Source organism: Lutra lutra, chromosome 4 (assembly GCF_902655055.1).
Source record: "Lutra lutra chromosome 4, mLutLut1.2, whole genome shotgun sequence".
NCBI lineage: Eukaryota > Metazoa > Chordata > Mammalia > Carnivora > Mustelidae > Lutra > Lutra lutra.
In genome coordinates, this window is record NC_062281.1 from 836008 (window position 1) to 859068 (window position 23061).

The following is a 23061-nucleotide window of genomic DNA, read 5'->3' on the forward strand; positions in this document are numbered from 1 at the left end:
CTGCTCTCCTCGTAGCACTGGAGGGCAGAGGTAGGTGCCTCGGTGGGGGCGGGGCACATTCTGGGGTCAGGGCCTGTCCCCCCTCCGCCAGGGCCTGGTGGCAGCTGTGTAGCAGCCCAGTACCGCTGTCCCCACAGGCCCAGAGACACATCAGTGACCTGTATGAAGACCTCCGTGATGGCCACAACCTCATCTCCCTGCTGGAGGTGCTCTCCGGGGACAGCCTGGTGCGTGTACCTGCCCGCCTGCCCCCCCGGGGGCCCCGCCTGCCTCTCACCCGGACACCCCTGCCTGCCTTCCTCTCTTGGGGCCTTTCCCACATGCCCACTCCACATCTAGCCTGGCCTCGGCCCCTCCTGGGTCTCCCGGCCTGGAGCGTTGGGCCCAGCCTGGGAGTGTGGCCCGTTCCCCATGCCGTGGGCTCGCGGCCCAGCTGCTCTCTGTAACCTCACGCTCTGCTCTGCTTTGGTTTCTCTGCTGCTTGGACTGTGAACCTTGGCCTCTGCCCTTTATCCTATGCCCTGCTCTGGCGGGGCAGCCAAGAGAGCGGGACGTAATCAGGAGCTCGCGCCTGGTGAGTGAGTGGTTGTGCGTGCTGGCTGAGGCAGCGCGTGGGCTCCCCAAGACCGGGAGCCCGGCTCACCTGGGGCTGGTGGCCCATCTGGACCCACCTGTGCCTGGCGCTTGGGCAGGCAGATGGCTCTGTATCCAGCTGCCCGGTGTCCTGCCTGTGGCGGTGCCGGGGCTGGGATTGGGACCCACCGGGGCTGCTGCCGCTGTCCAGGAGGACCCTGCCCCCAGTGCCACTGCCCTCCGCCCGCAGCTTCCTGGCTATTGTCTCCTCCCTTCCTTCCTTCCCACAGCCTGGGCCTGGCTCCTGGACTTCCAAAGCCCCTGCCGGGTCTGGTCTCTGGGCCACCGGTCCCCCTTTTCTAGCTGGGGAGGGTGACACGGGGACATGGGAAGGGCTGCTGCCCGCTGGGGAAGACCCTTGGTCGGTTCCGTTCCCGCAGTTGCGCTGGCGGTTCTGAGGGCAGGCAGGGGGCTGCAGCTGGAGGTGGGACCGTGCCCTGCCCTGGGGTTCTGACCGGCCGGGCCTATTCCCGCAGCCCCGGGAGAAGGGGAGGATGCGCTTCCACAAGCTGCAGAACGTCCAGATTGCCTTGGACTACCTGCGACACCGGCAGGTGAGGCCACTTGGCTGGCACGGCCGCGAGCCCCTTCCCCGGCCGGGAGCCCCCTCCCCTGGCCGGGAGCCCCCTCCCCGGCCGGCCGACAGTTGGCTGTGGGTGTTGCGTGCAGGTGAAGCTGGTCAACATCAGGAACGATGACATTGCCGACGGCAACCCCAAGCTGACCCTGGGCCTCATCTGGACCATCATCTTGCACTTCCAGGTAGTCTGGGGGCTGGCCGGGCGGCCAAGGGGGGGTGTGGCCCAGGAGCCAGGGCCCTTGGCGTCCTGGCACCTTCCTGCCAGCCCCAAGCCCAGCCCCAGACAGCGCCCGCGCCCTGAGCTAGCCCCGTGGCCTGAGGGCTCTGGGCTCTCTCTGGGGCCTTTCTGTGCTGTGCCCTCTGGCCCGGGCTGGGCAGGGCCGAAGAACCTCCCTGCAGAGGAATGTGTTCTCTGTGCATCGTGCGGCCTCCTGCCCCGGGAGGGTTTTGGAGAAGCACCCGCTGCACTGGCTGACTCACCCACTGCCAGCCCCAGCCATTCAGGAAGCCACAAATCTAGGAGCTGAGCAGGCAGAGCCTGGTGGCACGGCAGCTGAGTCACACAGGCTGGCAGGCTGACAGACAGGCCGCCCCCCGGACCGTGCCCATCCCCCAGAGACCCCACCCCCATTCTGGAGTCTCGGGGAGCAGGGGGACTGACCTGGGCCCTATCCCCACTGGGACCACCTTTCCTGGGCCTGCGGCTTCTGGGCCGGCCGTGGTGCCTACGGCTGCCCTCCTAGGGCCCGGCCTCCAGCAGCTCAGGGAGGCATCCATGGTACCCACCCTGTGACGGTGGCAGGGCCTGGGGACTCTTGACTTATTCCAGGGTAGCCCGGCGAAAGCAGCCTGGGCTGTGGCGCTGATGGGGGAGGGAACCTGGAGGTCTCCCCCTGCCTCCGCTGGTCTGGGGGCTCCCGTGGGGCCCGCGTGCTCGCATGGACTCAGATAAGCGCCGTGGGTGCCAGGCGGGGTGCGTGGCTATGGCTGAGTGCTGCTGGCCCGCCGCGCGGGGCAGATCTCCGACATCCAGGTGAGCGGACAGTCCGAGGACATGACGGCCAAGGAGAAGCTGCTGCTGTGGTCCCAGCGCATGGTGGAGGGCTACCAAGGCCTGCGCTGCGACAACTTCACCTCCAGCTGGCGGGATGGCCGCCTCTTCAATGCCATCATTCACCGGCACAAGTATGTGGCCTGGGGTGCCCCAGAGCACCTCAGCTGGGCGACTGTAAGCAAGCTGGGGCAGGGGCCATGGCAGGAGGGGCATCTGCTGCGACGGGAACCCGCTGCCCCGGGGGGCTGTGTGCCGGTGCCAGCCCAGCCCTCTGGAAGGGTGCAGGAGGCCCAGCCCCCCGACGGCCCGCCTCTGCCCGGAGCCTTTCTGAGGCTTAACTGGCTTCCTTGAGCCAGATGGCGAGTGAGCTGACAGCTCTCAGAGCCGGGGCCTCAGCCCCACGTGCACGCCCCAGAAGGGGCCAGGGTGGCCAGACCACAGTGGGAATGGCTCTCAGTGGACCTTTGCCCCAGCCCAGAACCTGAGGCCTGGGGGCCAGGGCAGCCGCAGGAACCATCCGCAGGCGAGGAGCCTCTGCTTGGTGTGTCCCAGCCTCTGTGCCAGTGCAGGCTCCTTGAGCTCCAGGGGCAAGGCCACGTAGGCAGGCAGTACTGGGCACTAGAGAGGTGGGGGGGTCGTTTTCAGGGTGAGTACCCTGCCCCGTGGGCCTCACAGCCCCCCTGCCCCTCTGCCCACAGGCCCATGCTCATTGACATGAACAAGGTGTTTCGTCAGACCAACCTGGAGAACCTGGACCAGGCCTTCTCCGTGGCAGAGCGGGACCTGGGGGTGACACGGCTCCTGGACCCTGAGGGTGTGTGCCCTGTCCTCCGCCCCCTGCCCCTCCACTGCCCCTTGCTGGGTCCCCTCTGATGTTGGTCCCTTCCCTGCAGACGTGGACGTCCCACAGCCCGACGAGAAGTCCATCATCACCTACGTCTCGTCCCTGTACGACGCCATGCCGCGGGTGCCTGACGTGCAGGACGGCGTGAAGGCCAACGTGAGTGGTGACTGGTGGGCGGGGGCGGGCGGGGGGGGTGTTCCCAGGCCGGGGGGCTGGCTGCGCCTCACGGCTCCCCCCGTCCCCGGCCACAGGAGCTGCAGCTGCGCTGGCAGGAGTACCGGGAGCTCGTGCTGCTGCTGCTGCAGTGGATCCGCCACCACACCGCGGCCTTCGAGGAGCGCCGGTTCCCCTCCAGCTTCGAGGAGATAGAGGTGGGCCTGGCCTCCCACCCCCGTTCCTGGCCCGGTGTGGCCCAGGCAGGCAGCTCAATACATGCTTCTCCACAGACCTTGTGGTGCCAGTTCCTGAAGTTTAAGGAGACGGAGCTTCCGGCCAAGGAGGCGGATAAGAACCGCTCCAAGGGCATCTTCCAGTCCCTGGAGGTGAGGGGTGTCCTGGACCGGGGCGGGGGGAACGGGGGCAGTGCCGGCGGGAGTGAGGCCCTCTTCAGCAGGGAGGGCAGGGCCTCATGGCTGAGCTGTTGGGACTAGAGCTGTTCCAGGGTGGGCAGGCTGGGGGGTCCTAGGAGGCTCGGCCCCTACCCCCCTGAGCTCGGGCCCCGCCCACAGGGTGCGGTGCAAGTGGGCCAGCTCAAGGTGCCCCCCGGCTACCACCCGCTGGACGTGGAGAAGGAGTGGGGCAAGCTGCACATGGCCATCCTGGAGCGGGAGAAGCAGCTCCGTGGCGAGTTTGAGAGGTGGGCGGGGGCAGGGCTGGGGGAGGCAGCTGGGGGGTGGGGCCGCGGCCGGCGGGGGTAGAGGGGAGCCACCCAAGGGTGAGTCACTGCCTGGGGAGGAAACTGGGAATCCCACACTGGGGCCAGCTCTGCTGTGGGCCGCGGGCGGCAGGGAGGCCCGTGGCAGGAGGGGTGTACGTCCTGGAGCCTGGCGGGGGGACCCCACTCACGGCGGCTCCCCGGGGCGCTGCAGGCTGGAGTGTCTTCAGCGCATTGTGAGCAAACTGCAGATGGAGGCCGGGCTGTGCGAGGAGCAGCTGAACCACGCTGACGCCCTGCTGCAGTCGGTGAGGGCAGGGAGGGGAGGTGGGGGGCAGGAGGGAGGCAGGAAGAGTGGGGAGCCTGCCACGCCCTGTGGCCAGTGGGTGGAGAGCAGCCCCAGCTCCTCCCCTGGGGCGCTGCCAACTCTGATCGCTCCCTTTGGGCAGAGCTGGTTTCCGGGCGCTGAGCAGGACATACAAGAGGCCACCGAGCTCGGTGCCAGGCCTGGGAGGCCTGCTGCCCAGAGGAGCTGGCGGGGAGGGCCCCACACTCATGGGGCCCAGTGGGGTTGGGGCTGTGAGCCTGGGCTGGAGCTTGTGGAGGCGGATGGGGCCCGGGACCATGTGGAGGGAGCCCTGGGGGTCAGCACCATTCCCGCAGAGAGCCGGGGGCTGGCAGCCTGGCCGGGAGGGCGTATCGGGACCCCAGGAGGCCACCTGCCCGCAGGCCCTAAGTGCTGGGGATGCCCTGCAGGACGTACGGCTGCTGGCTGCAGGCAAGGCACCCCAGCGGGCGGCCGAGGTGGAGCGTGACCTGGACAAGGCCGACGGCATGATCCGCCTGCTATTCAATGATGTGCAGACACTCAAGGATGGGCGGCACCCGCAGGGGGAGCAGATGTACCGCAGGTGGGCTGCGCCCCTCGCCGGGGTGGGGGCGTCCCTGATGCTCTGGCGGCCGGCTCATCCCTCCGCGGCCCCTTTGCCGCCAGGGTGTACCGCCTGCACGAGCGCCTGGTGGCCATCCGGACTGAGTACAACCTCCGGCTGAAGGCGGGTGTAGCGGCGCCCGTGACCCCGGTGTCGGTGCAGACCACGCAGAGGCACCCCGAGCTGGAGGACGTCACGCTGCGCTACTTGCAGGACTTACTGGCCTGGGTGGAGGAGAACCAGCGGCGGGTGGACAGTGCGGAGTGGGGCGGGGACCTGCCCAGTGTGGAGGCCCAGCTGGGCAGCCACCGTGGCCTGCACCAGTCCGTCGAGGAGTTCCGCGCCAAGATTGAGCGGGCGCGAGCGGATGAGGTGCGCGGGCGCCTGGAGGCGGGCAGTCAGGCTGGGGGGTGCGGGTCCTGGCTGCGGTAAGTGTCACCATGTCTGTCTCCCGCAGGGCCAGCTCGCCCCGGCCCCCCGCAGCGCCTACAGAGACTGCCTGGGCCGGCTGGACCTGCAGTACGCCAAGCTCCTGGTGAGTGCCGGCTGCGGCTGGGGGCGGGGCCGGCGGGACCGGAAGGCCGGACAGACGCGGGACCCGCTGACGGGCTCCCGCCGCCCTGCAGAACTCCTCCAAGGCCCGTCTCCGCTGGCTGGAGAGCCTGCATGGCTTTGTGGCGGCGGCCACCAAGGAGCTGATGTGGCTCAGTGAGAAGGAGGAGGAGGAGGTGGGCTTCGACTGGGGAGAGCACAACTCCAACATGGCCGCCAAGAAGGAGAGCTACTCGGTGAGGCCTCTTTCTGGAATCTTCCAGGACCGTCCTGCCCCTGTGGGGTCCCTGGGTGCTGGCTGGTGGGGGGACGCTTATGGGAGACTGGTGGACCCTGGCGTGGGCCCGACACCATTCCTGAGCCCTCTGTCTCCATGTCAGGCCCTGATGCGTGAGCTGGAGCTTCGGGAGAAGAAAATCAAGGAGATTCAGAGCACCGGGGACCGGCTGCTACGGGAGGGGCACCCTGCTCGGCCCACAGTGGAGGTGGGGTGGGCCAGGGCCCCTCATGGGTATGGGGTGGGGTGGGCAGGCCATGGGGGACCGCCCTGGGGACCCCGGCGGCCATGGGGGGCGGGCAGCCCGTGGGGGATGGCCGCGGCCGGGCGGGAGCCTGAGGGGGCATGGGGGTGTGCAGTCCTTCCAGGCGGCCCTGCAGACCCAGTGGAGCTGGATGCTGCAGCTGTGTTGCTGCATCGAGACGCACCTGAAGGAGAACACGGCCTACTTCCAGGTGAGAATGGGCTCCTCCTGGGTCAGCTGTGGCGTCCCTGAGGGGCCCCAGACCACGGCAGTGGGTGCAGGGCCCCTCCCCGTGTCCGTTTGCAGGGGGTGAAGCAGGGTTGGCGCGATCCTGCGGGGCTCGCATCAGAATCCTCTGCAGCCGGGGGCCCCTGAGCCCCGTGTGACCCACTTTTCTTCCCAGTTCTTCTCAGACGTGCGGGAGACCGAGGAGCAGCTCCGGAAGCTGCAGGAGACGCTGCGCAGGAAGTACACCTGTGACCGCTCAGTCACCGTCACGCGCCTGGAGGACCTGCTGCAGGACGCCCAGGTGAGGGAGCACAGGCCTCGGCTGGCCCGGGGCTCTGCAGGGATGAGTGGGGCTGCGGGGCCTGGAGCCGTGAGGGCAGGTGGCTGTCCCCTTCCGGGATGCAATGGCCTGGCGGAGGCAGCTGTGGCCGTGGGGGGAGTGTGGGTCCTCCCAGGAGCCCGGAGAGACTGGCTCAGAGTCTGTGCTGCGCGGCTGCTTTGTGAGGGTCCCTGTGGGGGTGGGCGTGCAGCAGTGGGAGGGGCCAGGGTGCCGGGGGGGAAGACCAGAGGGGGGTCGGTCACAGCACGGGACGGGGGTGTGGGGGCACTCAGAGGTTAGTGCTGGGTCCTGGAGTAGTGGCGGGGTGGCAGCTAGAGCAACGTGAGCTCCCCGTCACCTGAGCCTCCAGAGCGAGCAGAGACCTGGTCAGCCACCCTGCCGCTGGCATGGTCAGCTGGCAGAGAGGCATCTGGGTCTTGCGCCCATGTGCCCTGGGGCAGGGGCGGGCTTGGTGGGAGGTGGGGAAGGACACTGGACAGTCCTGCCGGCTGGGGGCCTCTGGGAGCAGAAGCTGGGGTTCTTCGGGCAGAGGCACAAGAGACCCGGGCGGTTCCAGGGTAGACTGACCGCAGCCTCGGACAGTCCTCGGCGGGCTTTGGACCCGTGGAGGAGCGAGATGGGAGGAGTGGATGACCTTCAGTGGGGGGAAGACATTGTGTGGCCAGGCGTGGCTGGGGCTGCTCTCTTGGAGGGCACAGCGTGGGGCCCTAGGGGAGGGAGGGGTGCAGAGTTCCGGCCGGGAAGAAAGGAGGGTCAGCGGGATGTGTTGGGGGCCGAGCCCTGGGTTGCTGCCCTGGTCTTGCCTCCTGGACTGTAGTCTCTGAGCCTTCTCTCCCTGGCAGGATGAGAAGGACCAGCTGAACGAGTACAGGGCACACCTCTCGGGCCTGGCTAAGCGGGCCAAGGCCATTGTGCAGCTGAGGCCCCGAAACCTCACGCAGCCCATGCGGGGCCGCGTGCCGCTGCTGGCCGCATGTGACTACAAGCAGATGGAGGTGAGGGCCAGGTGGAGGGCACCCTGCGCGGGGCCCAGTGGGGGGCCGCACGGCCGCTCTGTGACCACTCCGGCTCCCGCAGGTGACCGTGCACAAGGGCGATGACTGTCAGCTGCTGGGCCCCGCGCAGCCGTCCCACTGGAAGGTGCTCAGCAGCTCCGGCAGCGAGGCCGCCGTGCCTTCCGTGTGCTTCCTTGTGCCCCCGCCCAACCAGGAGGCCCAGGAGGCTGTCACCAGGTGGGTCGGCGGAGGGCTGGCAGCTGCGGTGGGTGGCCCTTGGCGGGCGCCCCCACAGCTCTGACCGCGCACTGACCCGCAGGCTGGAGGCCCAGCACCAGGCCCTGGTCACCCTGTGGCACCAGCTGCACGTGGACATGAAGAGTCTGCTGGCATGGCAGAGCCTCAGCCGCGACCTGCAGCTCATCCGCTCCTGGTCCCTGGTCACGGTAGGAGTCACCCATGGGGCCGTGTGGGGCAGGGCAAGGGAGGGAGGCGTCTCGCGGGCCGGGTGCCCCTTGCCCATGCTCAGTCCCCGGTGCCGCCCACAGTTCCGGACGCTGAAACCAGAGGAGCAGCGGCAAGCCCTGCGCAGCCTAGAGCTGCACTACCAGGCCTTCCTGCGGGACAGTCAGGACGCCGGCAGCTTTGGGCCCGAGGACCGGCTCCAGGCCGAGCGTGACTACGGCTCCTGCAGCCGCCATTACCAGCAGCTGGTGCAGAGTGCGGAGCAAGGTAGGCGGCCGCAGAGCTGCGGGGCTGGGGTGCACAGGGTGGGGGGCTGGGGGGGGCAGGCCGGGCAGGCCCACGAGCAGCTGCGTCCCCAGGCGCACAGGAGGAGTCCCGCTGCCAACGATGCATCTCAGAGCTGAAGGACATCCGGCTACAGCTGGAGGCCTGCGAGACCCGCACCGTGCACCGCCTGCGACTGCCGCTGGACGAGGACCCTGCGCGGGAATGCGCCCAGCGCATCGCCGAGCAACAGGCAGGCCCCTGCCCCTCCCACCCTGCCCTCCCCAGCCTTCCCCGGGTGCTGGGTGCGGGGGTCCCCAAGTCAGCTCATGCCCTGCTCGGTTTCTCCCCAGAAAGCACAGGTAGAGGTGGAGGGGCTGGGCAAGGGGGTCGCCCGGCTGTCCGCCGAGGCTGAGAAGGTCCTGGCCCTGCCGGAGCCATCCCCTGCTGCCCCCACTCTGCGCTCGGAGCTGGAGCTCACCCTGGGCAAGCTGGAGCAGGTCCGCAGCCTGTCTGCCATCTACCTGGAGAAGTGAGTGAGCCTGTGGGTGGCAGGGAGCTGCGAGGGTGGGAGGGTTCTGGGCAGAGGGGGGTCTGAGCGCCGTGTGCTGGCGGAGGACAGGCTGATGGATGGGGGCCAGGAGGAAGGGTCTGCTGAGCATTCGGGCCGAGAGGCAGTGTGGACCAGGATGGTGGGTGTGGATGTGGCCAGAGGGCACAGCCCTGATGTGTCCCAAAGGTGGGGGTTCTTGGTGACCTGACGTGGGAAGGGGGCTCACTGAGGTATGGGACTGCGGGTGTGCAGGCGGGGGAAGACCGAGCAGGAGCCGGGGGAGGAAGAGGAGGTGGCCTGTGACCAGTGAGGTTCAGACAGGGGGCTCGGCCAGGGTTCGGCGCCAGTCTTGGTGCAGGGTGGGGACGAGGAGCTGCAGAGGGCATGCAGGTGGGGCGCAGGGGGGAGTGGGCCTGAGGCTGAGGTCTTTCTGGAGGCTGCAGTCCATCCCCCCAGTCTGCACTCGCTCTTGCATCTCTGGGGAAATGCAGCCCTTCCAGGCCCCTTCCTCTGCCGACCCCTTGCGACCCGCTGCCGCGTGGACTTCACATGGCTCTGACCTCTGGGAAGGGTGGCGTGCCGTTCTCTACACCTTCCCTCCGTCTTATCACGGACTGGCTCCCAGGGCCCGTGGTCCTTCTGTAACGTCTGTGTCGTGAATAGCACATCCAAGTGTTACTAATTTTTTCTGCACAAAGGCAGCTAGGTCAGAAACGTCACCATGTGGTACGTGGTGTCACCCCTTACCCAATTTTGGACCTGGAAGGCTGAGAGCTTCTCCCAGGGCCCAGGGCTTTCTCTGGACAGCACAGCTGTCTCCAGGACTCAGTCGGAGCTGGCGTGTCCCTGGGTCCCAGAGCGCCCCAGCCACCCTCTCCCCGAGGCCTCTGTTCCTCTTGCGGACACCTATGACCACAGGAGTCCTGTGGTTCCGCTGCGCGGGGACTGGTGCGAGCCCTGCGAGCCCCGGTGCTGAGCCCCCCCTCCCCGCAGGCTCAAGACCATCAGTCTGGTGATCCGCAGCACGCAGGGCGCTGAGGAGGTGCTCAGGGCCCACGAGGAGCAGCTCAAGGAGGCCCAGGCCGTGCCCGCCACCCTCCCCGAGCTGGAGGCCACCAAGGCTGCGCTGAAGGTGGGGCAGGGGTGGGGCCGGGGCCTTGCGGGGAGGCTGGAGTGGGCTGTGCCCTGGGGGCCAGAGGCGGGGCCCCGGGCTGAGACCACGCCCGCCCCTCTGCAGAAGCTCAGGGGCCAGGCGGAAGCACAGCAGCCCGTGTTCGACGCCCTGAGGGACGAGCTGCGGGGGGCGCAGGCAGTGGGCGAGCGGCTGCAGCGGCAGCACGGCGAGCGGGACGTGGAGGTGGAGCGCTGGCGCGAGCGGGTCGCACCGCTGCTGGAGCGCTGGCAGGCCGTGCTGAGCCAGACCGACGTACGGCTGCGTGAGCTGGAGCAGCTGGGCCGGCAGCTGCGCTACTACCGCGAGAGCGCGGACCCGCTGGACGCCTGGCTGCGGGACGCCAAGCAGCGGCAGGAGCAGATCCAGGCCGTGCCTCTGGCCAACAGCCAGGCGGTGCGGGAGCAGCTGCGGCAGGAGAAGGTGGGTGTGGGCTGATCGGGGCTGGGGTAGGGGGCGCGGGGGGCGCCCGTGGCTGCTGACCGCCCTCCCCTCCCAGGCCCTGCTGGAGGAGATCGAGCAGCACGGGGAGAAGGTGGAGGAGTGCCAGCGCCTGGCGAAGCAGTACATCAACGCTATCAAGGTGAGGCTCCGCAGAGGAGGTGCCTCGAGTGCAGGCCACCCTGGCAGAAGCCCAAGGCACGGTCAGGCGCAGCGGGAGGGGAGCAGGAAGCTGGTGGCCGACTCTCGTGTCTTCACAGGACTATGAGCTACAGCTGGTCACGTACAAGGCACAGCTGGAGCCGGTGGCCTCCCCGGCCAAGAAGCCCAAGGTCCAGTCCGGCTCTGAGAGTGTCATCCAGGAGGTGGGGCCGGGGGTGGGGCTGGTGGGGCTGGGTGGGCTGCCTGGACCCGTGGCCTGGGGGCAGGCCTGACCCTGGCTGGCCCCTCTCCCCCAGTACGTAGACCTGCGCACGAGATACAGCGAGCTGACCACCCTCACCAGTCAGTACATCAAGTTCATCAGTGAAACTCTGCGCCGCATGGAGGAGGAGGAGGTAGGGCCTGGGGGATGGGAGTGCCGTCCTCCCGCCCCCTTCCCCAGATGCTGCTCTAGAAACCCATGTGAGACCACGTAGTTCAGCTCTGTCCCCTCCCCTCCTGCCAACCCCCTCCCCTCCCACCAACACCCTCCCCTGCAGCACGGCCTGCCCCACCTTGGCCTGGCTCTCTCCCCACGGTGGCTGGTCCCCCTCCTCTGTTGGCACGTGCCCCCCCACCAGGTGTTCTCCTGGCTCTGTGTGCGTGTGTGTGCGTGTGTGCGCGCGTGTGTGTTCCTCCTTGGGATTCTGTGCGGCCTCTGTGCTCGGCCACTTGCTCTAAGAGCTGGGGAGTGTGACATCATGGGGGCTGGGGAGGGAGGGTCCCAGTGGCTCCCTCTCCTGTTCCTCCTGCTGCCTGGTGGATACATCGTCTAGCCTACCCCACCTCCTCTCTGCAGGCCTGCAGTCCCTCGGGACTACTCTGTCGCACCAGCTGCCCTGCTCCTCCCAGCCCCAAAGGGCTGCAGGAGCCGGCCTGGGTCAGGGACAGGGGCCCTCTGGCGAGAGCGAGGCCAGCTGGTGTTCAGCGGGTCTCGGGCAGGGCCATGTGGTGGGCGCGGCCCGCAGGCCCTTCGAACTTCCTGCTTTGCTCTCTCTCTCTCTCTCTCTCCCCCTGTCCGTCTGTCTCCATGGCCTGTCTGCGGGAAGAGGGGAGGACGCCTGGGCCTCCCTCCCCAGGCTGGTGAGCACGGTGGGGCCAGGCTGCGCTCTCTGCCCTGAGTGCCCTGGGCGGGTGCACGCTGTCTCCTTCCACCGGGCTGTGACCGGGCTGTGACCTCCGTCCTTCCTCGACCCCCCCCCCCCCCGCCCCCCGCGCTGTCGGAGTGAACTGTGGTGGTGCCGCGTCCTGTGCTGCGCCCGGCGGCCCGCTGTGTGCTCACCGCTGTCTCTGGTTCTTTCCTCTCTGCCATGGCCGCAGAGGCTGGCGGAGCAGCAGCGGGCAGAGGAGCGGGAGCGGCTGGCGGAGGTGGAGGCCGCGCTGGAGAAGCAGCGGCAGTTGGCCGAGGCCCACGCCCAGGCCAAGGCGCAGGCGGAGCGCGAGGCACAGGAGCTGCAGCGGCGCATGCAGGAGGAGGTGGCACGGCGGGAGGAAGCCGCGGTGGACGCACAGCAGCAGAAGCGGAGCATTCAGGAGGAGCTGCAGCACTTACGGGAGAGCTCAGAGGCGGAGATCCAGGCCAAGGCCCGGCAGGTGGAGGCGGCCGAGCGCAGCCGGCTGCGCATCGAGGAGGAGATCCGCGTGGTGCGCCTGCAGCTGGAGACCACCGAGCGCCAGCGCGGCGGGGCTGAGGGCGAGCTGCAGGCCTTGCGTGCGAGGGCGGAGGAGGCGGAGGCGCAGAAGCGGCAGGCGCAGGAGGAGGCGGAGCGCCTGCGGCGGCAGGTGCAGGACGAGAGCCAGCGCAAGCGGCAGGCAGAGGCCGAGCTGGCCTTGCGCGTGAAGGCGGAGGCGGAGGCGGCCCGGGAGAAACAGCGGGCCGTGCAGGCGCTGGAGGAGCTGCGGCTCCAGGCGGAGGAAGCGGAGCGGCGGCTGCGGCAGGCGGAGGCGGAACGGGCCCGCCAGGTGCAAGTGGCCCTGGAGACGGCGCAGCGCAGCGCAGAGGCAGAGCTGCAGAGCAAGCGGGCCTCCTTCGCCGAGAAGACGGCGCAGCTGGAGCGCACGCTGCAGGAGGAGCATGTGGCCGTGGCGCAGCTGCGGGAGGAGGCGGAGCGGCACGCGCAGCAGCAGGCGGAGGCGGAGCGTGCCCGGGAGGAGGCGGAGCAGGAGCTGGAGCGCTGGCGGCTGAAGGCCAACGAGGCGCTGCGGCTGCGGCTCCAGGCGGAGGAGGTGGCGCAGCAGAAGAGCCTGGCACAGGCCGAGGCGGAGAAGCAGAAGGAGGAGGCGGAGCGCGAGGCCCGGCGCCGCGGCAAGGCGGAGGAGCAGGCCGTGCGGCAGCGGGAGCTGGCGGAGCAGGAGCTGGAGAAGCAGCGGCAGCTGGCGGAGGGCACCGCTCAGCAGCGCCTGGTGGCGGAGCAGGAGCTGATCCGGCTGCGCGCCGAGACGGAGCAGGGGGAGCAACAGCGGCAGCTGCTGGAGGAGGAGCTGGCGCGGCTGCAGCGCGAGGCGGGCGCGGCAACGCAGAAGCGCCAGGAGCTGGAGGCCGAGCTGGCCAAGGTGCGGGCCGAGATGGAGGTGCTGCTGGCCAGCAAGGCGCGCGCAGAGGAGGAGTCGCGCTCCACCAGCGAGAAGTCCAAGCAGAGGCTGGAGGCCGAGGCCGGCCGGTTCCGCGAGCTGGCCGAGGAGGCCGCCCGCCTGCGCGCCCTGGCGGAGGAGACCAAGCGGCAGCGGCAGCTGGCCGAGGAGGACGCCGCTCGGCAGCGGGCCGAGGCGGAGCGGGTGCTGGCTGAGAAGCTGGCCGCCATCAGCGAGGCCACGCGGCTCAAGACCGAGGCGGAGATTGCGCTCAAGGAGAAGGAGGCAGAGAACGAGCGTCTGCGGCGGCTGGCGGAGGACGAGGCCTTCCAACGGCGGCGGCTGGAGGAGCAGGCGGCCCAGCACAAGGCGGACATCGAGGAGCGGCTGGCGCAGCTGCGCAAGGCGTCAGAGAGCGAGCTGGAGCGGCAGAAGGGGCTGGTGGAGGACACGGTCCGGCAGCGGCGGCAGGTGGAGGAGGAGATCCTGGCCCTCAAGGCGAGCTTTGAGAAGGCAGCCGCCGGGAAGGCGGAGCTGGAGCTGGAGCTGGGCCGCATCCGCAGCCACGCCGAGGACACGCTGCGCAGCAAGGAACAGGCTGAGCTGGAGGCTGCGCGGCAGCGGCAGCTGGCGGCCGAGGAGGAGCAGCGGCGCCGCGAGGCCGAGGAGCGCGTGCAGAAGAGCCTGGCAGCTGAGGAGGAGGCCGCGCGGCAGCGCAAGTCGGCGCTGGAGGAGGTGGAGCGGCTCAAGGCCAAGGTGGAGGAGGCGCGGCGGCTGCGCGAGCGCGCGGAGCAGGAGTCGGCGCGTCAGTTGCAGCTGGCGCGGGAGGCGGCGCAGAAGCGGCTGCAGGCCGAGGAGAAGGCGCACGCGTTCGCGGTGCAGCAGAAGGAGCAGGAGCTGCAGCAGACGCTGCAGCACGAGCAGAGCGAGCTGGAGCGGCTGCGCGCCGAGGCTGAGGCGGCGCGGCGGGCGGCGGAGGAGGCGGAGGAGGCGCGGGAGCACGCGGAGCGGGAGGCGGCGCAGTCGCGGCGGCAGGTGGAGGAGGCGGAGCGGCTGAAGCAGTCGGCGGAGGAGCAGGCGCAGGCCCGGGCGCGCGCACAGGCCGCCGCGGAGAAGCTGCGCAAGGACGCGGAGCAGGAGGCGGCGCGGCGGGCGCAGGCCGAGCAGGCGGCGCTGAAGCAGAAGCAGGTGGCGGACGCCGAGATGGAGAAGCACAAGCAGTTTGCGGAGCGGACCCTGCGGCAGAAGGCGCAGGTGGAGCAGGAGTTGACGGCGCTGCGGCTGCAGCTGGAGGAGACCGACCACCAGAAGAGCATCCTGGACGAGGAGCTGCAGCGGCTGAAGGCGGAGGTGACGGAGGCTGCCCGCCAGCGCAGCCAGGTGGAGGAGGAGCTCTTCTCCGTGCGCGTGCAGATGGAGGAGCTGGGCAAGCTCAAGGCTCGCATCGAGGCGGAGAACCGTGCACTCATTCTGCGCGACAAGGACAACACGCAGCGCTTCCTGCAGGAGGAGGCCGAGAAGATGAAGCAGGTGGCGGAGGAGGCGGCGCGGCTGAGCGTGGCAGCCCAGGAGGCAGCCCGGCTGCGGCAGCTGGCGGAGGAGGACCTGGCGCAGCAGCGGGCCTTGGCCGAGAAGATGCTCAAGGAGAAGATGCAGGCGGTGCAGGAGGCCACACGCCTGAAGGCGGAGGCGGAGCTGCTGCAGCAGCAGAAGGAGCTGGCCCAGGAGCAGGCCCGGCAGCTGCAGGAGGACAAGGAGCAGATGGCGCAGCAGCTGGCGCAGGAGACGCAGGGCTTCCAGCGCACCCTGGAGGCCGAGCGGCAGCGGCAGCTGGAGATGAGCGCTGAGGCCGAGCGCCTCAAGATGCGCGTGGCCGAGATGAGCCGGGCCCAGGCCCGCGCCGAGGAAGATGCCCAGCGCTTCCGCAAGCAGGTGGAGGAGATCGGCGAGAAGCTGCACCGCACGGAGCTCGCCACGCAGGAGAAGGTGACGCTGGTGCACACACTGGAGATCCAGCGGCAGCAGAGCGACCAGGATGCGGAGCGCCTCCGGGCTGCCATCGCCGAGCTGGAGCGCGAGAAGGAGAAGCTCAAGGAGGAGGCCGCATTGCTCCAGCACAAGTCCGAGGAGGTACCGACCTGCCCTCCACTCGCAAGTGGGTGGGCCCCGGGGCAGGGGGGCTGCTCTTGGGCGGGCCCCGGCGTCCCTGACCGCCCCCTCCCCTCCTTCCCAGATGCAGGTGGTGCAGCAGGAGCAGCTACTGCAGGAGACGCGGGCCCTGCAGGAGAGCCTCCTGTCCGAGAAGGACCGCCTGCTGCAGCGCGAGCACTTCGTTGAGGAGGAGAAGGCCAAGCTGGAGCGGCTCTTTCAGGACGAGGTGGCCAAGGCGCAGAAGCTGCGCGAGGAGCAACAGCGGCAGCGGCAGCAGATGGAGCAGGAGAAGCAGCAGCTGGTGGCCAGCATGGAGGAGGCCCGGCAGCGGCAGCGTGAGGCCGAGGAGGGCGCGCGGCGGCAGCAGGAGGAGCTCCAGCGGCTGCAGGAGCAGCGGCGGCAGCAGGAGGAGTTGCTGGCGGAGGAGAACCGGCGGCTGCGGGAGCGGCTGCAGCGCCTGGAGGAGGAGCACCGCGCCGCGCAGGCGCAGTCCGAGGAGATCGCCGCCGCGCAGGCCATGGCCGCCAAAGCCCTGCCCAACGGCCGGGACGCGCCCGACGGCCCGGCTGCAGAGGCAGAGCCCGAGCTCGCGTTTGACGGCCTTCGGCGGAAGGTGCCGGCCCAGCGGCTACAGGAGGTTGAAGTCCTGAGCTCGGAGGAGCTACAGCGGCTGGCCCAGGGCCACACGACGGTGGCCGAGCTCGCCCAGCGGGAGGACGTGTGCCGCTACCTGCAGGGCCGCAGCGGCGTGGCCGGGCTGCTGCTGAAGCCCACCGACGAGAAGCTGAGCATCTACGCGGCCCTCCAAAGGCAGCTGCTGAGCCCAGGCACGGCTCTCATCCTGCTCGAGGCCCAGGCCGCCTCGGGCTTCCTCCTGGACCCCGTGCGCAACCGGCGCTTGACCGTCCAGGAGGCGGTGAAGGAGGGCGTGGTGGGCCCCGAGCTGCACCACCAGCTGCTGTCCGCGGAGCGCGCCGTCACCGGCTACACCGACCCCTACACGGGGGAGCAGATCTCCCTCTTCCAGGCCATGCAGAAGGACCTCATTGTCCGTGACCATGGCCTCCGCCTGCTGGAGGCGCAGATCGCCACGGGCGGCATCATCGACCCGGTGCACAGCCACCGGCTGCCCGTGGACGTGGCCTACCGGCGCGGCTACTTCGACGAGGACATGAACCGCGTCCTGGCGGACCCGAGCGACGACACCAAGGGCTTCTTCGACCCCAACACGCACGAGAACCTCACATACCTGCAGCTCCTGGAGCGCTGCGTGGAGGACCCCGAGACGGGGCTGCGTCTCCTGCCGCTCACGGATCAGGCTGCCAGGGGTGGTGAGCTGGTCTACACAGACTCCGAGGCCCGGGACGTGTTCGAAAAGGCCACCGTGTCCGCTCCCTTCGGTAGGTTCCAGGGCAGGACGGTGACCATCTGGGAGCTCATCAACTCTGAGTACTTCACGGCAGAGCAGCGGCGGGACCTCCTGCGGCAGTTCCGCACGGGCAAGGTCACGGTGGAGAAGATCATCAAGATGGTCATCACGGTGGTGGAGGAGCACGAGCAGAAAGGCCAGCTCTGCTTCGAGGGCCTGCGCGCCCTGGTGCCCGCCGCGGAGCTGCTGGAGAGCGGGGTCATAGACCGCGATCTCCTCCGTCAGCTACAGCGGGGCGAGCGCTCCGTGCGGGAGGTGGCCGACGTGGACGCCGTGCGGCGGGCCCTGCGAGGTGCCAGCGTCATAGCCGGGGTGTGGCTGGAGGAGGCGGGCCAGAAGGTGAGCATTTATGAGGCTCTGAAGAAAGACCTCTTGCCTCCAGAGGCGGCTGTGGCTCTCCTGGAGGCCCAGGCCGGCACCGGCCACGTCATTGACCCTGCCACGAGCGCCCGGCTCACTGTGGACGAGGCGGTGCGTGCCGGCCTGGTGGGGCCTGAGCTGCACGAGAAGCTGCTATCCGCCGAGAAGGCCGTCACAGGCTACAAGGACCCCTACTCGGGGCAGAGCGTCTCCCTGTTCCAGGCCCTAAAGAAGGGCCTCATCCCCCGGGAGCAAGGCCTGCGTCTGCTCGATGCCCAGTTGTCTACTGGTGGCATTGTGGACCCAAGCAAGAGCCACCGTGTGCCCGTGGACGTGGCCTGTGCCCGGGGCTACCTGGACGAGGAGACCCGCCGAATCCTGTCAGCACCCGGGAAAGAAGCCAGGACCTACTGCGACCCTACCTCGCAGGAGCCCGTCACCTATGGGCAGCTCCAGCAGCAGTGCCGGCCCGACCAGCTCACGGGGCTGAGCCTGCTGCCGGTCTCGGAGAAGGCCGCCCAGGCCCGGCGCGAGGGGCTCTGCTCCGAGCTGCAGGCCCAGGAGACCTTCCAGAAGACTCCTGTGGAGGTGCCTGTGGGCAGCTTCAAGGGCAGGACGGTGACAGTGTGGGAGCTGCTCAGCTCTGAGTACTTCACGGCAGAGCAGAGACAGGAGCTGGTGCGCCAGTTCCGGACGGGCACGGTCACCGTGGAGAAAGTCATCAAGATCCTCATCACCATCGTGGAGGAGGTGGAGACCGTGCGGCGAGAGAGGCTGTCCTTCAGTGGCCTGCGTGCCCCAGTGCCGGCCAGCGAGCTTGTGGCCTCTGGGGTCCTCAGCAGCACCCAATTTGAGCAGCTCAAGGATGGCAGGACCTCGGTGAAGGACCTGTCAGAATTGAGCTCCGTGCGAACACTGCTGCAGGGCGGCGGGTGCCTGGCCGGCATCTATCTGGAGAGCTCCAAGGAGAAGGTGACCATCTACGAGGCCATGCGGCGAGGCCTGCTCCGGCCCAGCACAGCCACTCTCTTGCTCGAGGCGCAGGCGGCCACCGGCTTCCTTGTGGACCCTGTGCGGAACCAGCGCCTGTACGTCCATGAGGCTGTGAAGGCAGGTGTTGTGGGCCCCGAGCTGCACGAGAAGTTGCTGTCGGCCGAGAAGGCTGTCACCGGCTATAAGGATCCCTACTCGGGCAGCACCATCTCCCTCTTCCAGGCCATGAAGAAGGGCCTAGTCCTCAGGGACCACGGCCTCCGCCTGCTGGAGGCGCAGATCGCCACGGGCGGCATCATCGACCCCGTGCACAGCCACCGGCTGCCCGTGGACGTGGCCTACCAGCGCGGCTACTTTGACGAGGACATGAACCGCGTCCTGGCGGACCCGAGCGATGACACCAAGGGCTTCTTCGACCCCAACACGCACGAGAACCTCACGTACCTGCAGCTGCTGGAGCGCTGCGTGGAGGACCCCGAGACAGGGCTGCGCCTGCTGCCGCTGAGAGACGCTGAGAGGACGGAGGTGGTGGAAACCACGCAGGTATACACAGAGGAGGAGACGCGCCGGGCTTTCGAGGAGACGCAGATCGACATCCCCGGCGGCGGTGGCCGTGGCGGCTCCACGATGTCGCTGTGGGAGGTGATGCAGTCGGACCTGATCCCGGAGGAGCAGCGTGCACGGCTGCTGGCGGACTTCCAGGCCGGCCGCGTGACCAAGGAGCGGGTGATCGTCATCATCATCGAGATCATCGAGAAGACGGAGATCATCCGCCAGCAGAACCTGGCTTCCTACGACTACGTCCGTCGCCGCCTCACGGCCGAGGACCTCCACGAGGCCCGCATCATCTCCCACGAGACCTACGGGCTCCTCCGGGCCGGCACCAAGAGCCTGCGCCAGGTGCTGGAGGAGGAGTCGGCCTCCCGCTACCTGTACGGCACGGGCTGCGTGGCCGGCGTCTACCTGCCGGGCTCCAGGCAGACGCTGTCTGTCTACCAGGCGCTCAAGAAGGGGCTGCTGAGTGCTGAGGTGGCCCGTCTCCTGCTGGAGGCACAGGCGGCCACGGGCTTCCTCCTGGAGCCCGTGAAGGGCGAGCGGCTCACCGTGGATGAAGCCGTGCGCAAGGGCCTGGTGGGCCCCGAGCTGCATGACCGGCTGCTGTCGGCCGAGCGGGCCGTGACCGGCTACCGTGACCCCTACACGGAGCAGACCATCTCGCTCTTCCAGGCCATGAAGAAGGAGCTGATCCCCGCGGAGGAGGCCCTGCGGCTGCTGGATGCCCAGCTGGCCACGGGCGGCATTGTGGACCCGCGCCTGGGCTTCCACCTGCCGCTGGAGGTGGCCTACCAGCGGGGCTACCTCAACAAGGACACGTACGAGCAGCTGTCGGAGCCCAGCGAGGTGCGCAGCTACCTGGACCCATCCACGGATGAGCGGCTCAGCTACACGCAGCTGCTGCGCCGCTGTTGTCGCCACGAGACCAGCGGCCAGCTCCTCCTGCCCCTGTCGGACGCCCGCAAGCTGACCTTCCGCGGCCTACGCAAGCAGATCACGGTGGAGGAGCTGGTGCGCTCGCAGGTCATGGATGAGGCGACCGCGCTGCGGCTGCAGGAAGGGCTGGCATCCGTGGAGGAGGTCAGCAGAAACCTGCAGAAGTTCCTCGAGGGCACCAGCTGCATCGCTGGTGTCCTCGTGGACGCCACCAAGGAGCGACTGTCGGTATATCAGGCCATGAAGAAGGGCGTCATCCGGCCCGGCACGGCCTTCGAGCTCCTGGAGGCGCAGGCGGCCACCGGCTACGTCATCGACCCCATCAAGGGGCTCAAGCTGACCGTGGAGGAGGCCGTGCGCATGGGCATTGTGGGCCCCGAGTTCAAGGACAAGCTGCTGTCGGCAGAGCGCGCAGTCACCGGCTACAAGGACCCCTACTCCGGGAAGCTCATCTCCTTGTTCCAGGCCATGAAGAAGGGTCTGATCCTGAAGGACCACGGCATCCGCCTGCTGGAGGCGCAGATCGCCACGGGCGGCATCATCGACCCCGAGGAGAGCCACCGGCTGCCCGTGGATGTGGCCTACCAGCGTGGCCTCTTCGACGAGGAGATGAACGAGATCCTGACGGACCCGAGCGACGACACCAAGGGCTTCTTCGACCCCAACACGGAGGAGAACCTCACGTACCTCCAGCTCATGGAGCGCTGCGTGGAGGACCCTGGCACGGGACTGCGCCTGCTGCCGTTGAAGGAGAAGAAGAGGGAGCGGAAGACGTCCTCCAAGTCCTCCGTGCGCAAGCGCCGTGTGGTCATCGTGGACCCAGAGACAGGCAAGGAGATGTCCGTGTACGAGGCCTACCGCAAGGGGCTCATCGACCACCAGACGTACCTGGAGTTATCCGAGCAGGAGTGCGAGTGGGAGGAGATCACCATCTCCTCCTCGGACGGCGTGGTCAAGTCCATGATCATCGACCGCCGCTCTGGCCGCCAGTATGACATCGATGAGGCCATCGCCAGGAACCTGATTGACCGCTCGGCACTGGACCAGTACCGTGCTGGCACGCTCTCTATCACGGAGTTCGCGGACATGCTCTCGGGCAACGCCAGCGGCTTCCGCTCCCGCTCTTCCTCCGTGGGGTCGTCCTCCTCCTACCCCGTCAGCCCTGCCCCCTCCAGGACCCAGGTGACCTCCTGGTCGGACCCCACAGAGGAGACAGGCCCTGTGGCCGGCATCCTGGACACGGAGACGCTGGAGAAGGTGTCCATCACGGAGGCCATGCACCGCGGCCTTGTGGACAACATCACGGGCCAGCGGCTGCTGGAGGCCCAGGCCTGCACGGGCGGCATCCTCGACCCCAGCACTGGCGAGCGCTTCCCCGTCACGGATGCCGTCAACAAGGGCCTGGTGGACAAGATCATGGTGGACCGCATCAACTTGGCGCAAAAGGCCTTCTGTGGCTTCGAGGACCCGCGTACCAAGACCAAGATGTCGGCAGCGCAGGCCCTGAAGAAGGGCTGGCTGTACTACGAGGCGGGCCAGCGGTTCCTGGAAGTGCAGTATCTGACCGGCGGCCTGATCGAGCCCGATGCCCCAGGCCGCGTGCCCCTGGATGAGGCCCTGCAGCGCGGCATGGTGGACGCCCGCACCGCCCAGAAGCTGCGTGACGTTGGCGCCTACTCCAAGTACCTCACCTGCCCCAAGACCAAGCTGAAGATCTCGTACAAGGACGCACTGGACCGCAGCATGGTGGAGGAGGGCACGGGGCTACGGCTGCTAGAGGCCGCCGCCCAGTCCAGCAAGGGCTACTACAGCCCGTACAGCGTCAGTGGCTCAGGCTCCACGGCCGGCTCACGCTCTGGCTCGCGCACCGGCTCCCGGGCCGGCTCCCGTCGAGGCAGCTTCGACGCCACCGGCTCTGGCTTCTCCATGACCTTCTCTTCATCCTCCTACTCGTCCTCAGGCTACGGCCGCCGCTACGCCTCCGGGCCTGCACCCTCCCTGGGGGGCCCCGAGTCCGCAGCAGCCTGACTGGCTGCCCGCGCCCTGCCCCCCGCTCTGCATGTGGCCAGGTTCCCCGCCCAGGTGCTGGGTCTTGCGTGTCTAAAGGTGTCTTCCTCCCAAGCGGTGCCTCAACTTTAACCAAAAAGAACCAATGAGACTAATACATTAGTACCTGTTTTCTGTCCAGACCGCCTGTGTCTGGGGCAAGGGGCCAGCCGGGCCCCTCGGACCCCCTCATCCCGCAGGCCTCCCTGCTCCTGTCTACCTGCCACTCGCCACAGCCAGGTGCCTTGGAGGGTCCCGAGCCAGGCCCCCAGCCCAGCCCTTCTGGGTCTCCAGGGAGGGTGTTGTCTGGGTCCGGTTTTGCCAGCCCTGCTCGCCGGACTCCCTGACACCAAACACCAGGCCTCGCTGCTCGGGGAGGCGGGGGGGCGGCCCCCGTCACCAGCAGAGCCCTCACGACCAGCTTTCTCTCCTGTTTCCGGGCTGACCTCCGTGCTCAGCGGGCCCCGCCGGGGCGGGCAGGCAGTCCTGGGTCGGCCGTCTCTTCCAGCCTGCCCGGAGAAGCCCCTTCACCACGGGAAGAGGAGGGTCCGGTGTACAGAGCCAGCTGGCCCCTGGCAAGCTGCGGACCCTGCCCCCTCCACCCCCACTGACAGTGTCCCGAGACCCCAGGCCTCTGGCTTCCGCCTTCCAGCCTCAGCCCCCTAGTAAGTGCCTTCAATGTCCTTCCTCCCACCCCAGTCCCCGGGGCCCCAGATCTGGGGTCGGAGGGAGACCCTCTGGGGAGACTCCCCACGGCCCAGCTCTCAGGCGCGCCAGCCCGGGGCCAGGCTGGGTATGGCTGGGGCTCCTGTGGGCTCTGCCCCCCTGCGGTCCCGCCCTGGGTGCTTCCTGCCTGTCTCCGAGGAGACCGCTGCCCGGCCCAGGGCCACCTTTGTGGCTTCCACCCCCTCCCTGCCCTGCCTCCACCCTCTGACGAAGCTTTGCATGTCCCACTAACCTAGGCGGGCGGTACGTGAGGTAGCGGGTTTCCGGCTGCCTCCGTGAGGGCAGAGCACTAACCTGACCATGGTGGGCCTGCACTGCCCACCCCAATAAAAGCAATTCCAACCTTCCCGTGGGTCCTGTCTTGCTTTCTTATTCTGGGGTCGGGTGGGGGCCACTGCCTCAGGCTCAGTGCTTGGCCGGGGACGGAGCAGCAGGGCCTGGGAGAAGACACTGGCCTGTGGCCACGTGTCTCAGAGCAGAGAAAGCTGACTGAGCAGCAGCCAGGCGGAGGCCCACCCCGCGGAGGTCTGCTCCGGGACGGCCCGGCCCCTGCCGCTGGTCTGGCCAGCCACCTGTCGTTCTGCCAGGCCCCCAGGGCTCCGTTCACGCCTGGTACCACTGAGGCCGGGGCTCCATGCTCTCCTGT

At 68.7% G+C, this 23061-nt stretch overlaps 1 protein-coding gene across 19 annotated transcripts in view; it reads left to right on the top strand.

The window, feature by feature from the left end:
• PLEC (plectin) overlaps positions 1-22761 on the top strand; it is a 53598-nt gene extending 30837 nt beyond the window's left edge. For 10 of the 19 annotated variants that reach the window (XM_047726358.1, XM_047726359.1, XM_047726368.1 and 7 more), the window contains 31 exons: positions 16-30; positions 138-227; positions 1110-1187; positions 1303-1395; positions 2232-2398; positions 2966-3081; positions 3161-3267; positions 3363-3482; positions 3558-3653; positions 3840-3967; positions 4200-4293; positions 4742-4896; positions 4980-5289; positions 5375-5452; positions 5544-5705; positions 5850-5954; positions 6106-6201; positions 6394-6519; positions 7401-7553; positions 7636-7790; positions 7873-7999; positions 8102-8285; positions 8378-8535; positions 8636-8814; positions 9829-9967; positions 10073-10429; positions 10506-10589; positions 10708-10812; positions 10906-11004; positions 11969-15349; positions 15453-22761. In XM_047726358.1, coding sequence (XP_047582314.1) covers positions 16-30; positions 138-227; positions 1110-1187; positions 1303-1395; positions 2232-2398; positions 2966-3081; positions 3161-3267; positions 3363-3482; positions 3558-3653; positions 3840-3967; positions 4200-4293; positions 4742-4896; positions 4980-5289; positions 5375-5452; positions 5544-5705; positions 5850-5954; positions 6106-6201; positions 6394-6519; positions 7401-7553; positions 7636-7790; positions 7873-7999; positions 8102-8285; positions 8378-8535; positions 8636-8814; positions 9829-9967; positions 10073-10429; positions 10506-10589; positions 10708-10812; positions 10906-11004; positions 11969-15349; positions 15453-21671 — 13476 coding nt within the window. In that variant the 3' untranslated portion in view covers positions 21672-22761. The remainder of the gene's footprint in view (positions 1-15; positions 31-137; positions 228-1109; positions 1188-1302; positions 1396-2231; positions 2399-2965; positions 3082-3160; positions 3268-3362; positions 3483-3557; positions 3654-3839; positions 3968-4199; positions 4294-4741; positions 4897-4979; positions 5290-5374; positions 5453-5543; positions 5706-5849; positions 5955-6105; positions 6202-6393; positions 6520-7400; positions 7554-7635; positions 7791-7872; positions 8000-8101; positions 8286-8377; positions 8536-8635; positions 8815-9828; positions 9968-10072; positions 10430-10505; positions 10590-10707; positions 10813-10905; positions 11005-11968; positions 15350-15452) is intronic. The other 9 variants (XM_047726360.1, XM_047726369.1, XM_047726357.1 and 6 more) reach the window with 1 other exon arrangement.
• The last annotated feature ends 300 nt before the right edge of the window (positions 22762-23061 follow it).